The following is a 12,577-nucleotide window of genomic DNA, read 5'->3' as shown; positions in this document are numbered from 1 at the left end:
GAGAATGAGTGAAGTACAAGTGAAGTGATATGATAAGATCACTTATACATACTCATAAGAGTGTGTACATACGCTCAAGGGAAAAAAACTTCTAAAGAGGAAAAAAGTATCCCATCCCATTATTAGCCTACGTCAACACATCACTACCATATAAAGGGCTATAATTCTAAGTTTGGGAATGACTTCTTTAGTGAAAGAGTTTCCTTCTCATATAAAGCATGCTATGTATGTTATGGAAAACAAGCATCGAGTAAAAAGTATCTTTTAAGTCAAAACAAGCATCTAAAATCGTGATTTTAGTGTGACTCCATCAACCTAACGATACATGACTACTTGACTAGTACTTTTCTGTCTGTAAATATGTAGTTGAAACTAGCCACTAAGCTAAATCTAATGTCTATGTAGGTGGCCTTTAAGTTCAAGATCTTGTGGTCTAAGAGTATAGGCTTATTATAAGCATGCCAATCTAAGGTATGATCTTTCTAGAAATTATTTGAAGCTTATTATGTTGGAGAGTTACCTTGCCGTTAGCATCACTTTCAAACCTAAAGTGAGGCCTTTAAATTTTCACATTAAGGTTAAATATTATGACCTTGGAACATAAATTGAGGTCTTTATATTGTCACATTAATATTAAGTATTATGACCTTGGAACATCACCTTGCTATTAGCATATCACTTTCAAACCTAAAGTGAGGTCTTTAAATTGTCACATTAAGTATTATGACATTGGAATATCACTTTGCTATTAGCATTTTCAAATCTAAGGTATAGCCCCTTTAATATGAATTTTAAGCTCCAATAGGAAAGTACCAGCATGTGAAGTTTCCTCCTTGGTGAACGATTGTTTTTCAGTATGCAAGGTGCCATGTATGAAGTATGCAAACTAGCTTAAGGGTCATTGATAACATCTAAATTGAAGCCATGATGAGAGGAATGTGTTACAAGGGAGATGCACTAAAGGAAGTCTTAAGAAAAGTAGTCACAAATGAATCTTTTATTGTCATCCCATGCACACCAAATTCATTTGTGTAAGACCATTACAAAAACGCTTCCATAACCTATTCCATATTAAACTTGAAACCGGCAATATAAGAACCTTCATCTAGTCAGTCTTCCTCTCATTGGACAAAAATTTGGCTTAGCAAGCCCAATCAAAGATAGATGAGTCTTAAAGCAACCTTCAAAATGGGGACTTAATGGAAAGTGTGCAAAGAGAATGGGTCATGTGGAGGAAGAGGGATGGGTCACATGGCTGTGCACTTTGGGGATGTACGAAGAGGTCGAAATCGTTACTCTCCTTCATCCAAACCCTTTTCAGTTGAATACCCTGCTTCCAGAACTGCCAATGCAGGTCTTCACAAAGACTGTCCTACAGCCTTTTAACCTGCAGCAATCTATATGGTGTCAGCTTAAAACAAGCAGCACATGCTATGCCCTGTTTACACCTCCAGCATGGAGCTGCTTATGTGACAATATTAATAACTGGATCAGTAGGAAACAAAGCAAGCCATTTTTCAGAAACCAATTAGTGTAATCATACAGCTGCAACAGCAATAGTCCAATATAAGCAAACAGCACCGTAAGGGGAAATTATGTTACGAAACCTGCTTGAGGCAAGGTACTTTATTTCGATTCCATTAGCAAACTGCTGTCTGCTCTTCACATGCAAGTACTCCATAATCCCAAACAGTGAAGCGTTTCTCATATCTTGATTGCACTTTGAGCTTTGTAAGCCCAACTGTACACCCAAGGTGGAATGGCTTCAATGCCTTTTTTAACAACACTTCTACCTGCCCAAGAATTTTTCAATGGCTGTTGTCAATGTAGCCTTGGGGACAGCACCAATGATGGTATCCTTCTTCTCCCCTCCTTTGAAAACCAAGACAGTTGGGATGCTTCGGATCCCATACTCAGTCGCCTTGTTGGGACTTTCATCAGTATTGAGCTTAAGGCACCTGATCCTGCCTGCATATTGCTTCGCAAGTTCATCAACCAGAGGGGCGATCATCCGGCACGGCCCACACCAGGGCGCCCAGAAATCCACCAGCACGGGGATATCACTGTCCAAAACCAGCTCCTTCCAAGTCTTTTCGGTCACTACACCTGCTGCAATCAAGAAGAAGGCCACTTTCAGACAGTTAGGAAGCGAAGATTTGATCCGCGCCAATAAATTGAGATGTGCCAAGAGTTGAATCACCTTAAGATGTTCCAGATGATTTATAAGCTCCAAAAGGGTCCGATCACAAAGCTTCAGACCGGCAACTTGCTCGTGCAGAGCATAGAATAATGATGTAGTACTTAATGATCAAGTGCATAAAGTAATACATGAATGGTGAGGATGTTTCATTCAAGAGAAAGGTGTGGTTTCCACATTAGATGCTCATGCACAGAACAACATGCTTATTTCCTCCAAAAGGGTCAAGTCCAGCATGTAGGACACATGCCATGACATCCCTATTCATGTAATACTTGATGCTCAAAAGTAATGTGCACAGTTCACCTTAGATGGAATGATTATGCACAAACCAAGATTTTTAATTTCTGAACACTTTGGTAATGCAGGATAAGCTTTGCTTCAATTTCAGCACAAAAGAGCAATCAACAGGCCAAGGTGGACGTGTGTACCTTAGAGACGCAGGTTAAGACAATCCCTTAGGGAAGGATGAGCTTCCCAAAACTTGAAATTTGTCTGATCCTAAAGGGAAAGGGTGCTTGGGAGACCCCCCCCCCCCCCCCCCAAAAAAAGGTACGATGTTGCAAAAGTGGACCTTACAATCAAGATGGAGAAGCAGGTTTGCCGTGATCGGACACAAATGCATACCTGGAGCTACAATTTCTTGCTGCTGCTCGCAGACGATTCCTCGTAAGGAGCGCGGATGGGTGCGTTGTGGGTTGATGCCTGCTGATGCTGCTCCTGCGGGGATTTTGGCAGAGAAGACCGCTCTGAGGCCCACACATTTGGGTAGAGCCAGGCGGGTTTGGGCACCCACAGAAGGGGCCGTGGCGGTAGGTGTGGTATGGTGGGAAATGAGGGCCACACTCGCAGCAGAGTCCAACACCATAGCCATCACACAGACCGATCCAACGTTTGTGGGAAAAGACACAAATGCAGATCACGCTATGTTGAGGTGATGATGACGATGATGCGATGGGATGGACTCTGGAGTTGTGCAGCGTTCAAACAGCTGAACGGATAAAGAGAGTTGAATGCTTACAAAGTTGATCTCGTAGATGAACAACTCGTACATGAACAGGCCCACATTTTGGCACCTTGTACCACCATGTGGATAGCGTTTGCAATTGCAATAGGACCAACAAGCTCAAACTGGGTAGACCAACAAGCTCAAATTGGGGGGGAAATTATGTTATGCCTATTGGCCTCGTATAGGGTTTGAATCTACCCATTCCAGAGTACCCTCCCTTGCTACGCCTCCTGGGCTTTATCCCAATGGTAGCGCTCTCGCCTCGTACCGGGTTCGAATCTACCCACTCCACAGTACCCTCCTTCACATAAGAAAATAAACCAGCTCAAAGTCAAACCTCAAAGTGATGCTAGCTCGAGCGGGCTACCCATTGGAGAAACATTGTATGTGCTATCTAAGAAGTTAGTGGAGTATTGTGGGCGTTTCCGTTGGCTACCCATTTGAAAAACATTGCATGTGCTATCTAAGAAGTTAGTGGAGTAGCATTCCCAAAGAGGTCCTAATGGCAAATTATCAGAACCATTTGAGCTCAAGAGATCTATAAGATAGGGATGTCCTTTAGCCCCCCTTCTCTTTGCGATAGCTGCAGATACACTAGGGTGGCTTGTTCAAGATGCATTGCAGAAAGGGGAAATGAAAGGCATTAAACTGCCACACAACAAGGGACAGATGTGCCTTCAGCTTTTTGCTGATAACACTAATGGACTGCTTCATAATAATGAGAAATCTATTAGAACCTTTTGGGAATGCCTTCACATATTTTGCTCGGCTTTTGGTTCTCGTATTAATCACCAGAAAACAGGCATCAAAACATTGATTAATGACCCTCCAGATTGGCTAACTCAACACGGATGTCAAATCATAAAAGAGGGGTAAATATTTTGGCTGCTGGGCATTCCAATGGGATTCGGGGTAATGAAACATAGATGGCAATGGGTAATGGAAAAAGTAAAAGCAAAGTTTGACGAATGGAAGGGTTACCAACAGAACTTAGCAGGAAGATGTTTGGTCCTTAAACACATGCTTATTCCTATACGACCATCTACTTGCTATCGTGTTGGATGCCATCCAAGAGCAACATCAAAGAGCTGCAGTCAGTATGCAAGAACTTCCTATGGTCAGGGGATGCAGATATGTATAAAATCCCTGCACGGAACTACTGTACTCAACCTAAACAAAAGGGAGGATTGGGGATCCCAAATATTGAAGATCTAGCCACTAGAATGGCAGCTAAATGGATCATCTGACGTTTGTACCAACCAAAGTCAGATTGGTCAATCTTAATTCACAGAAACTTGAGTTCCCACCACAGGATGTCGGATAGACAGCAATGGAGAAACATCTGTTCTTTAGTGGAATTCAAATTAACATTCTCGGTCAGAACTAGTGAGGAGCTTTTGGTATTCATGGAACAGAGTAATAGGCTATCTATGCTTGTTGAAGAACACCAGGAAAGCTGCAGGTATCTTCTGTAAAGACTCCATCTAGTTTTCTATCTACCTAGAGGATTGTGTGGATGCAGTCAGCGTGAAGACAGCCCGTGCGTTATCAAAGAAGGGAATACAATGCTGGGATGATATCTGGGATTTCACAACTCAAACGTGGTATGAGGCATATAAGCTAATGCGACTGTACAGAATCAACAGAGATCTACTCTTCATCCAATCTAGAAGAACCAAATGGGATCCTGACAAGGCAATGCTCATACAATGCAGAAGTACCTTCACCTTGGATGCATTCAATTGGGGACATTCCAACTCATTGTTGCCCAGCCCTCCCCTACCTCTTAATGGAATGCCGATGTATGTGAGACTAAACTTAAAATGGAACATCCTCTGGGATAGAAAACAGTGGGAATTCCACTTTTCTAAAATCTGGTCAAATATTATTCCTCCTAAAAAAATCGATTCTCTACTATGGCTCATCATGCATAAAGGAATTTGGACCAACTCTAGAGCTGGGGATGGTTTATGCCCCCGTTGTGCAGACACGAAGAAGAGACCATGCCTCCTTTGTTTATTTCATACAAATTTAATAGAAGTCTTTTGGAACTGATTCATCAATGCCTTGCCCCGATCAGGGTCTCTTAGTTAACATGGAAACAAATCCTTCTTGGGGATTTTACTAGATGCTCATCAAAGATTTGGAATACCAAAAGAGCCAAATATATGTGGTGTGTGTGGATTATGTGTAACTATTATTGATTTCTTTTTTTTTATGTCTTCTCATTTCCTTGTGTGGATAATCTCCTCTTTGGATGAATTTTTGAGTACCATATACTAGAACAAACAATCATCACTAATATCTATTGAATGTCCAATTATTTGACCATTATTCTTATTTGTTCTATTGATTTCTTTTTTTTATGTCTTCTCATTTCCTTGTGTGGATAATCTCCTCTTTGGAGGAATTTTTGAGTACCATATACTAGAAACAAACAGTAGTTGATCTCGTAGATGAGAAGGCCCACATCCAACACCAGATTATGGCCAGAATGCACCTTGTGGATAGTGTTTGCAATTGCACCAGGACCAATAAGCTCAAATTAGGTAGGACCAACAAGCTCAAATTAGGTAGGACCAACAAGCTCGGAAATGATGTGTTAACCACTACACCTCCTAGGCTTTATCCCAATGTTAGCACTCCCTCGCATTAAAAAAATGAACAAGCTCAAATTCAAACCTCTGAGTGGTGCTCGAGGAATTTTTGTAGGCTACCCATTTGAGAAAAACAATGTATGTGATATCTAAGAAGTTAGTGAAGTACTGTGGGCGTTTTTGTGAGCTGTGAAAATGTGTAGCTAAACAGGCAAGAGGGATCCAAATGAACAAGCAAACAACCATGTCCTAGACTTCTTGGTCGTTGATGTTCCATTAATTAACACTTAAGGTAATGCTATTGATCATGTCTACATTGTTTTGTTGAAGATAAAATGAATGGTATCTTCTACTCGATGTGGACTTCTTCTATCATTTTAAATCATGTGATTGACCTCTTGATACTCCTGGTTGTCAAGGAGGAACAATATAGAAATCCATAATATCACAGTAGACAAAATAGAGAATGCATGTAACATGAGCATCATTTCATAACCATGAGTTGAATTCTCTTATAAAGCACACATGTAATCATTCAAAGCTATATGTAATATCATAGTAGACAAAATTGTTATGTGAACTCCTTATAATACATTAGACAAAACAAAAGACATAGCCAAGAATGAACGTAATCATCCAAAGTTCTGTGTATTGCACATATTCGTTGAAAATTGTAATGTTATATCACAATAAACAAAACAGAGAATGCATGTAACCGTGAGATGAATTCTCTTAAAGCATACACATAATCATCCAAAACTGTAACAAAGTGTCCTAGTGGTGCACATGCACATGGGGATGCGCCTAGGAACATGGGGTTAGGGTCCATTCACACATGTGGGGCACATAGGACCCTAGGGGTATAAATAGGAGATTACTATCATGTGCTAGGATCTTTTTACTCACTTTATGACATTTGGACATCTATTCTCCTTGGAACATGTGTTCCCATGGATTTGGTGCAAACTCCCATGAGTACTCTAGGTATTGCTCCCTATGATGAGCTTCCTCTAGGTGAGAGGCTAACACACCACACTTCCATAGTTGTTTGCACTAGTATCAGAGCCTTGTCTTTGATTCATGATTTCTAAAAATTTTAAAAATTTCTGTATTTTCTTGATCTTCTTGATTTTCTCGGAGTTTCTTGGAATTTTTCTTGATTTTTTTGATCAAGAAATGGGCTATGGTGGTTTTGTTTGAATTGATTTGATCCTTTTGATGCACATTTTCATGAGATTTGAGGGGCTATGGGTCATTGTGGACCAAAAATTGGGGCAACCGCTTTAAATTTGAGGGATGGGACCAAAATTGGGGGAAGATTTGTTGCTAATCTTGATTAAGCTTCTTAATCAAAACGTTTTTGGTTTACAACCCTGCCTTGGACTTCAAAATTTTCAAAATTGAAGTTCTACTTGTTGGAGAAAAAGATAGGTTCAACTTAGTCTAAAACCTATTCAAATTTTGAGAAATCTTTCTCAAATTAATGGGAGAAGGAAAAATACATCCTTAAAAAATTCAAGGTTTAGTTAAATTTAAATAAAATTAAGAAGGAAATGCTTATTTAAAATTACATTCTCCTCATCTATCCATGTTGAAAAGGATTTGTGTAAAGATTGATAAAAATAGTTTCCCAAACACTTGAGGCTACAAGTTACCTTGGCCATCATGTGAAACCCATTACTCATGAAATTTTACTTAGAGTGGCCTTCTTTTGAAACCTAATTTTTGAAAAGGGCTTCGTTTGAAGACCAAAATGGGTCTTGAAGCCCATTGCAACTTTTAAATTTCAGCACTAGGCAGGCCTGGGTTGTGATCACCTCCTTGAATTTGGGTGGAGCCATGGCTTGGGTTGAGCTGTTGTCTGATTGATTGATAGCTTCTCACACACACACACACACAAGAAATTGATAGGATTCACGACTTTCTTGAGTAAGTTATACCCTTATGTTGAAGCTTGAGATTTTATGAAGCTTGTGTCCTGAAAGTCATAATTAAGTCAATATTAGACAATTTGGAAAAAATCTCATATTTTGGAAATCAACTTTTCTGTATATTTTTGGACATATCTTAAACATAACAAGTCTAAATTTTTCAGAGAATGTGGATTTAGATTCTACTCTTCAAGATCTTTCTGATGATATGTCGCAATGAGGGGGTTTTGACAAAATTTTGGACAAGTTCACCATGATCCCATTTTTCAAATGGGGAATGGGAACAAATTATCTAATAGGGTGTGACATTGAGAAATCGAGTTTCAACCTCAATGTTATTGATGTTCCGACTTTGACTTCTAAGGCTATCAAATGTTTCTCTAAACGTGTGAAAGTACCCTTTTGTCTCTCTAAGCATACCAAGGCTTTGATACATGATGTGTAATATGATATTGTGATATACCAGGAGGCTAACCCGATCTAGGGTTAGGCTAAACCCACCTAGGGTCTAGGTCATGGCATACCAAAGGTCACATGCACTAGGGAGCAAGGATTTGGGATGGTAATCCCATAGAGTGTGAGAGTGGGCAGGCATCCCTCTTGCCAAATCCTATATTAGTAGGATGTGGCACACACTCTAGGCATCCATTCTTGGATAAGCCTTGGTCTACACTCTAGCCTCATCTCTATTCTATAGCCTCGTGCTGCTAGAGAGATACCTCTTGGTGGTATGGGACACCAAGGTTAAGGTATGGTTTCTTCTCTAGTGCTATGTGCATCCCGTGGGCTCGCCGGGGATGGTTGGGTGGATTGAGCATATGCCTATTTAGCATTGTTTATGCATAGTTCAAACTTTGTTTTCTAGTTAGAGAAATTCTTGTGTTTTAATAGTGGAATCAGAGCAAATTTCCAACTACTTTGTTAGTTCTTTCTATCTAAATTCTCTTTTTTACATGGTTGGAATGTCGAAATTTTTTTTAGCCTTATGTGCAAATTTTTAACCAAAATTTGTTATTTTTTGGAATTTTGGTGGTGCAACCCTATGGCGGGAACGTGGTTTATCAAGGTGGCATTGTGGAAATCGAGGTGATCATCGACGGGGGGTGAGTGCCAAAACTCTAATTTTTGCATTTTTATGTGAAAATGGGGAAGGATTACCGCATGTAGAATTGCGGGTTAACTCTAGGGAAATCAGTCCCAAGACCAAAAAAGCATTACAGCAAGTTTTATGGAATTTTTAGGGTATTGAAAATGGCAAACTTTCATTTTTTATGGTAAAAAATGAGGTTTTTTTGGGCATTTTTGTGGGCTACCCCCGCTGGAATTCTGTTAAAAAAAATCCAGGGGGTGTGCAACGTCGTTGCCGCCCGATACGTCGTTCCCGTGCATGCACTTTTCTGCTTCGGAGCTTTTCCTTCGCGAATTCTTCTCTCAACGGGTGAACAACCCCTTCTCAGAAATTCAATTAAGGAAATAGTTTTCTTAATTATTATTTTTTTGAGAAATAACATGTGGAGAAGAACGTGAGGAGAAGATGTAGGAGGAGGAGAAAAATGCCAGTAAATTCAAAAAAAAAGAGAGGCTTAAAAGCCTTAAAGGCTTTTCATATGCCGTAGTCAAAATTCAATTTGTAACCTTTCGTCTTCTTGACTTTTCGGTTTCCGACTTTCTAGCTTCACACTTTTGACTTTCCAGTTTCTCGTCGTTCCTTGTGCCGGTTGGCTATTCAGATCCGGACTGACCATTTGTTTTCCGGGAATTTGATTACTTTTCAAGTCCCGTAAATTTTCTAAAATTCGGGAAATTGATTTTTTTCGCCTAGAAGGTGAAAGGACACTTCAAAAAAATCTGATTTTTTTAAAAGAAAATTAAGACGATGGATATTTCCATGTGGAAATTATCCGGGTTTAGCGTTCTGCATGTGGTGTGTCCATTCGGGCGCCATGACCATCCCTTTTCCGCCATTTAGTCCAAATCTAACTTTTTGACCTTAAAAATTTAGGAAAATTGATCGGGATAAATTTTTATCGAGTGAATTGCAAAATTTGTGACCGATGGATTTCTTAGGGTAATTTTTAAATTACTATAATTGGGAAAAAATATTAGAAATTAGGAAAATCCTAATAATTGGTATTTTTAAATACCAATGGCGTGTTTCGCGTGACCAATCGATCCTAATTTTAGAAAAACATAGATTTTGTAATTCACAAGGAAATTTCATTGTTGGGCTTCTAGAAATTTATTTTTTGGGATCCTAAAAATTTAGGAAAATAACAAAAATCATGGTACCTATCGTTTATGGTGCATTAAATGCATTTTTTCACTTAAAGTTTGCGTTATTTTCGCACTGGGCCGATTGTAGGACAACTCTAATTGGTATAAATTGTTTAGAAAATATAGTTTTGACTAAACAATTAATCATGATTTTTTAAATTTAGTTGGCCAACCACCAATAAATGTTAATATAGCATTTTTTTCCTTTATGTGTAGTTATTTTGATTAGTGAATTAATTCACTAATTGCGAAAGTTAAACCAAAAGCTGTTTGGTGATCTTAGGAGGTTGTTTTTTCGAGAGTACCAACAATTCTTTGCCTACCCTACTTTTGGGTCCCTTTATAGACTAGTAACTCCTAGATCCTCTCCTATTCTTACTCTAGGATCCACTCACTTTTTAGAAAAGTTACCACTATTTCTAGAGTCCCCTCTTATTTTTGAATTTCTTATGTGTGAGATTCCTTGGACCACTTGCCTTTTTTATGTGGTCCCACACTTCTCTCTTCCCCAAATTTGAAAAAAAACGCAGATAAAAGAGACCCTAAAAATTAGGGATTTTTTGAAATTTTGAAATTTTAACATTTTTAAATAAAAAAAGGGTCCCTTAATCATATGTAACCTCCAAAAGTATCTTTTCAAGATCACTATCAGTCAATAACTACCTCTTCAAGCCCCATACTTTTTCCATCATATCTCATGCATTTATATGTGGTCTCACATCTCTCTCTTCCCCAAATATGAAAAATGAGGATAAAAGAGACCCTAAAATTAGGGTTTTTTTGAAAATTTGAAATTTTAACATTTTTTAATCAAAAAAGGGTCCCTCAAACATATGTAACCTCCAAAAGTACCTTTTCAAGGTCACTTTCAGTCAATAACTACCTCTTCAAGCCCCATATCTTTTCCATCATATCTCATGCATTTATGTGTGGTTCCACACCTCTCTCTTCCGCAAATATGAAAAATGCGGGTATAAGGGACCCTAAAACTAAGGTTTTTTTGAAAAATTTAAATTTTAACATTTTTAATCAAAAAAGGGTCCCTCAATCATATGTTACCCTTAGAAGTACCTTTTTGAAGGAATCTTGCTAATCATCTTACTGTAATCCTTCTTTCATTGCTAACCTTTGTCTAAACCATGTCTCCTTTAGAAGATATTACTAACACAAGAAAACGTAAGATAGATCTTCATATTCGTGTAGAAGAGGAATATGCATCAATGAAACGTCCTTACGTAAGACAACCATTGGATAATGCATCCACTTCTTTACTTAGGGCTCAGGGAAAGAAATATGTAGACTTATGGATCGATGATGCTCTCTATCCACATGACCCATTAACCTTAGATAACCCACTGATCTGATTAGTTTAGTACGTCACATTGGTGATGGGAAAAATGGGCTTCTTGGATATTGTAAACGTCTTCTTGGATATTGTAAACGTCTAACAGTCTGTGGTAGGGCTTTCATGCAAAATATATACACATCAAATTTGCATCTTCAATCAAATATTGAAGATTTAATAAAACAAGTGCAAAATCTAGAGAATAAGAATAAAGACCAGGAGATACAAATTAAGGAACAAGAGAAAGAATTAAATAAACTTAGACTCAAATTGGATCATTTGAAGAAAATCCCAATTGTTGCAAGGAAACACCAACGAGAGCTATCAGAAATTGATAGGCTTACAAACAGTAGGCGGTGGTGCTAGGAAAAGGTGAATCATGGCAACAAGGTGATTAAAAATAATTGAATGTTGAATAATTTTAAGAAGAGTTCTACAACTAACACTTTTCTTTAATGTTTATATTTCAAGAACTTTTTGAGATTGATGCATCGATGGGGAATTCACAAACACATACCCAGAGTCTTTTGAAAGCTTGCATTAGAAAGCAGGACATGTTGGCTATTTTTGTGACTCCAATTACAAGGGATTTCGTGATGTTTTGATGAAAGATATCATAAAGGACATTGAGGGGATTTTGAGTGCAAATGATATTCAAAGTGCTTGTGATGAAGCACGTGTAAGTCGCAATGACTATGAGTCTATCCATGCCATCACAAAGGAGGCTCTTCACAAGTGAGGGATCAAAAGCCACTTACTTCCACCTCCATAAAAAGCTACATTGGCAAAGAAGACAAACAATGCACACGTAAGATCACTTGTAGGTGAGTATTTCCATGTGGATGGAACAAAAGTATTGAAGGACAAATCAAAGTAGATTACGATGCCTTCAACAACATTTTCGTGGATTTAAAGAGACTTCAACAAACACTGATCAAATTTTATAAATTCTCTCATGAAGGTTAGTATGAATTAAACTTTCTTATTCATGGTGAAAAAACAAATAGCACTTCTAATCATGTGTTGCTTCATGATTGTAGAGTCTATGGGAGTGGTCTCTTTCTTATTGGAGCATTAGGTGAAATATGGACTCTCATATTTTTCCCTTAAGGATTTCCACACCTCCTCTCTCTAGAAAAATGGGCTCATGGTGAAAAGTGAGCGGAGTTTGGACATTTAGAATCTACTCTTCGAGACCTTTCCAATGATATATAGCATGATAAG

The 12,577-nt window shown here is 38.5% G+C and overlaps 1 protein-coding gene across 3 annotated transcripts; it reads right to left on the bottom strand.

The window, feature by feature from the left end:
* Nucleotides 1–1,089: 1,089 nt before the first annotated feature.
* Nucleotides 1,090–3,235, bottom strand: LOC147633823 (uncharacterized). 3 transcript variants are annotated; one of them, XR_015266860.1, is made up of 3 exons: nucleotides 2,825–3,235; nucleotides 1,608–2,109; nucleotides 1,090–1,387 (listed from the first exon to the last, which is right to left on the bottom strand). XR_015266860.1 is itself a non-coding variant. In XM_086804493.1 (2 exons), the coding sequence occupies exons 1-2, from the start codon at nucleotides 3,069–3,071 to the stop codon at nucleotides 1,790–1,792; spliced, it is 567 nt and encodes a 188-aa protein (XP_086660619.1). In that variant the 5' UTR covers nucleotides 3,072–3,235; the 3' UTR covers nucleotides 1,090–1,789. The 3 variants fall into 3 exon arrangements, 2 of the variants coding, with proteins under 2 accessions (XP_086660619.1, XP_086660620.1); XM_086804493.1 differs by having other exon boundaries at nucleotides 1,090–2,109; XM_086804494.1 differs by having other exon boundaries at nucleotides 1,090–2,106.
* Between the last annotated feature and the right edge of the window lie 9,342 nt (nucleotides 3,236–12,577).

Source organism: Cibotium barometz, chromosome 11 (assembly GCF_041138505.1).
Source record: "Cibotium barometz isolate CiBa-2024 chromosome 11, ASM4113850v1, whole genome shotgun sequence".
NCBI lineage: Eukaryota > Viridiplantae > Streptophyta > Polypodiopsida > Cyatheales > Cibotiaceae > Cibotium > Cibotium barometz.
This window is presented reverse-complemented; position numbering and strand designations above follow the sequence as displayed.

Bases quoted from the DNA above. Each gene is read 5' to 3' on its own strand.
- LOC147633823 (XM_086804493.1), bottom strand. From the start codon at position 3,071: ATGGCTATGGTGTTGGACTCTGCTGCGAGTGTGGCCCTCATTTCCCAC. The intron at 2,110-2,824 runs GTATGCATTTGT...TCTTGATTGCAG, and splicing joins GCAAGAAATTGTAGCTCCAG to CAGGTGTAGTGACCGAAAAG.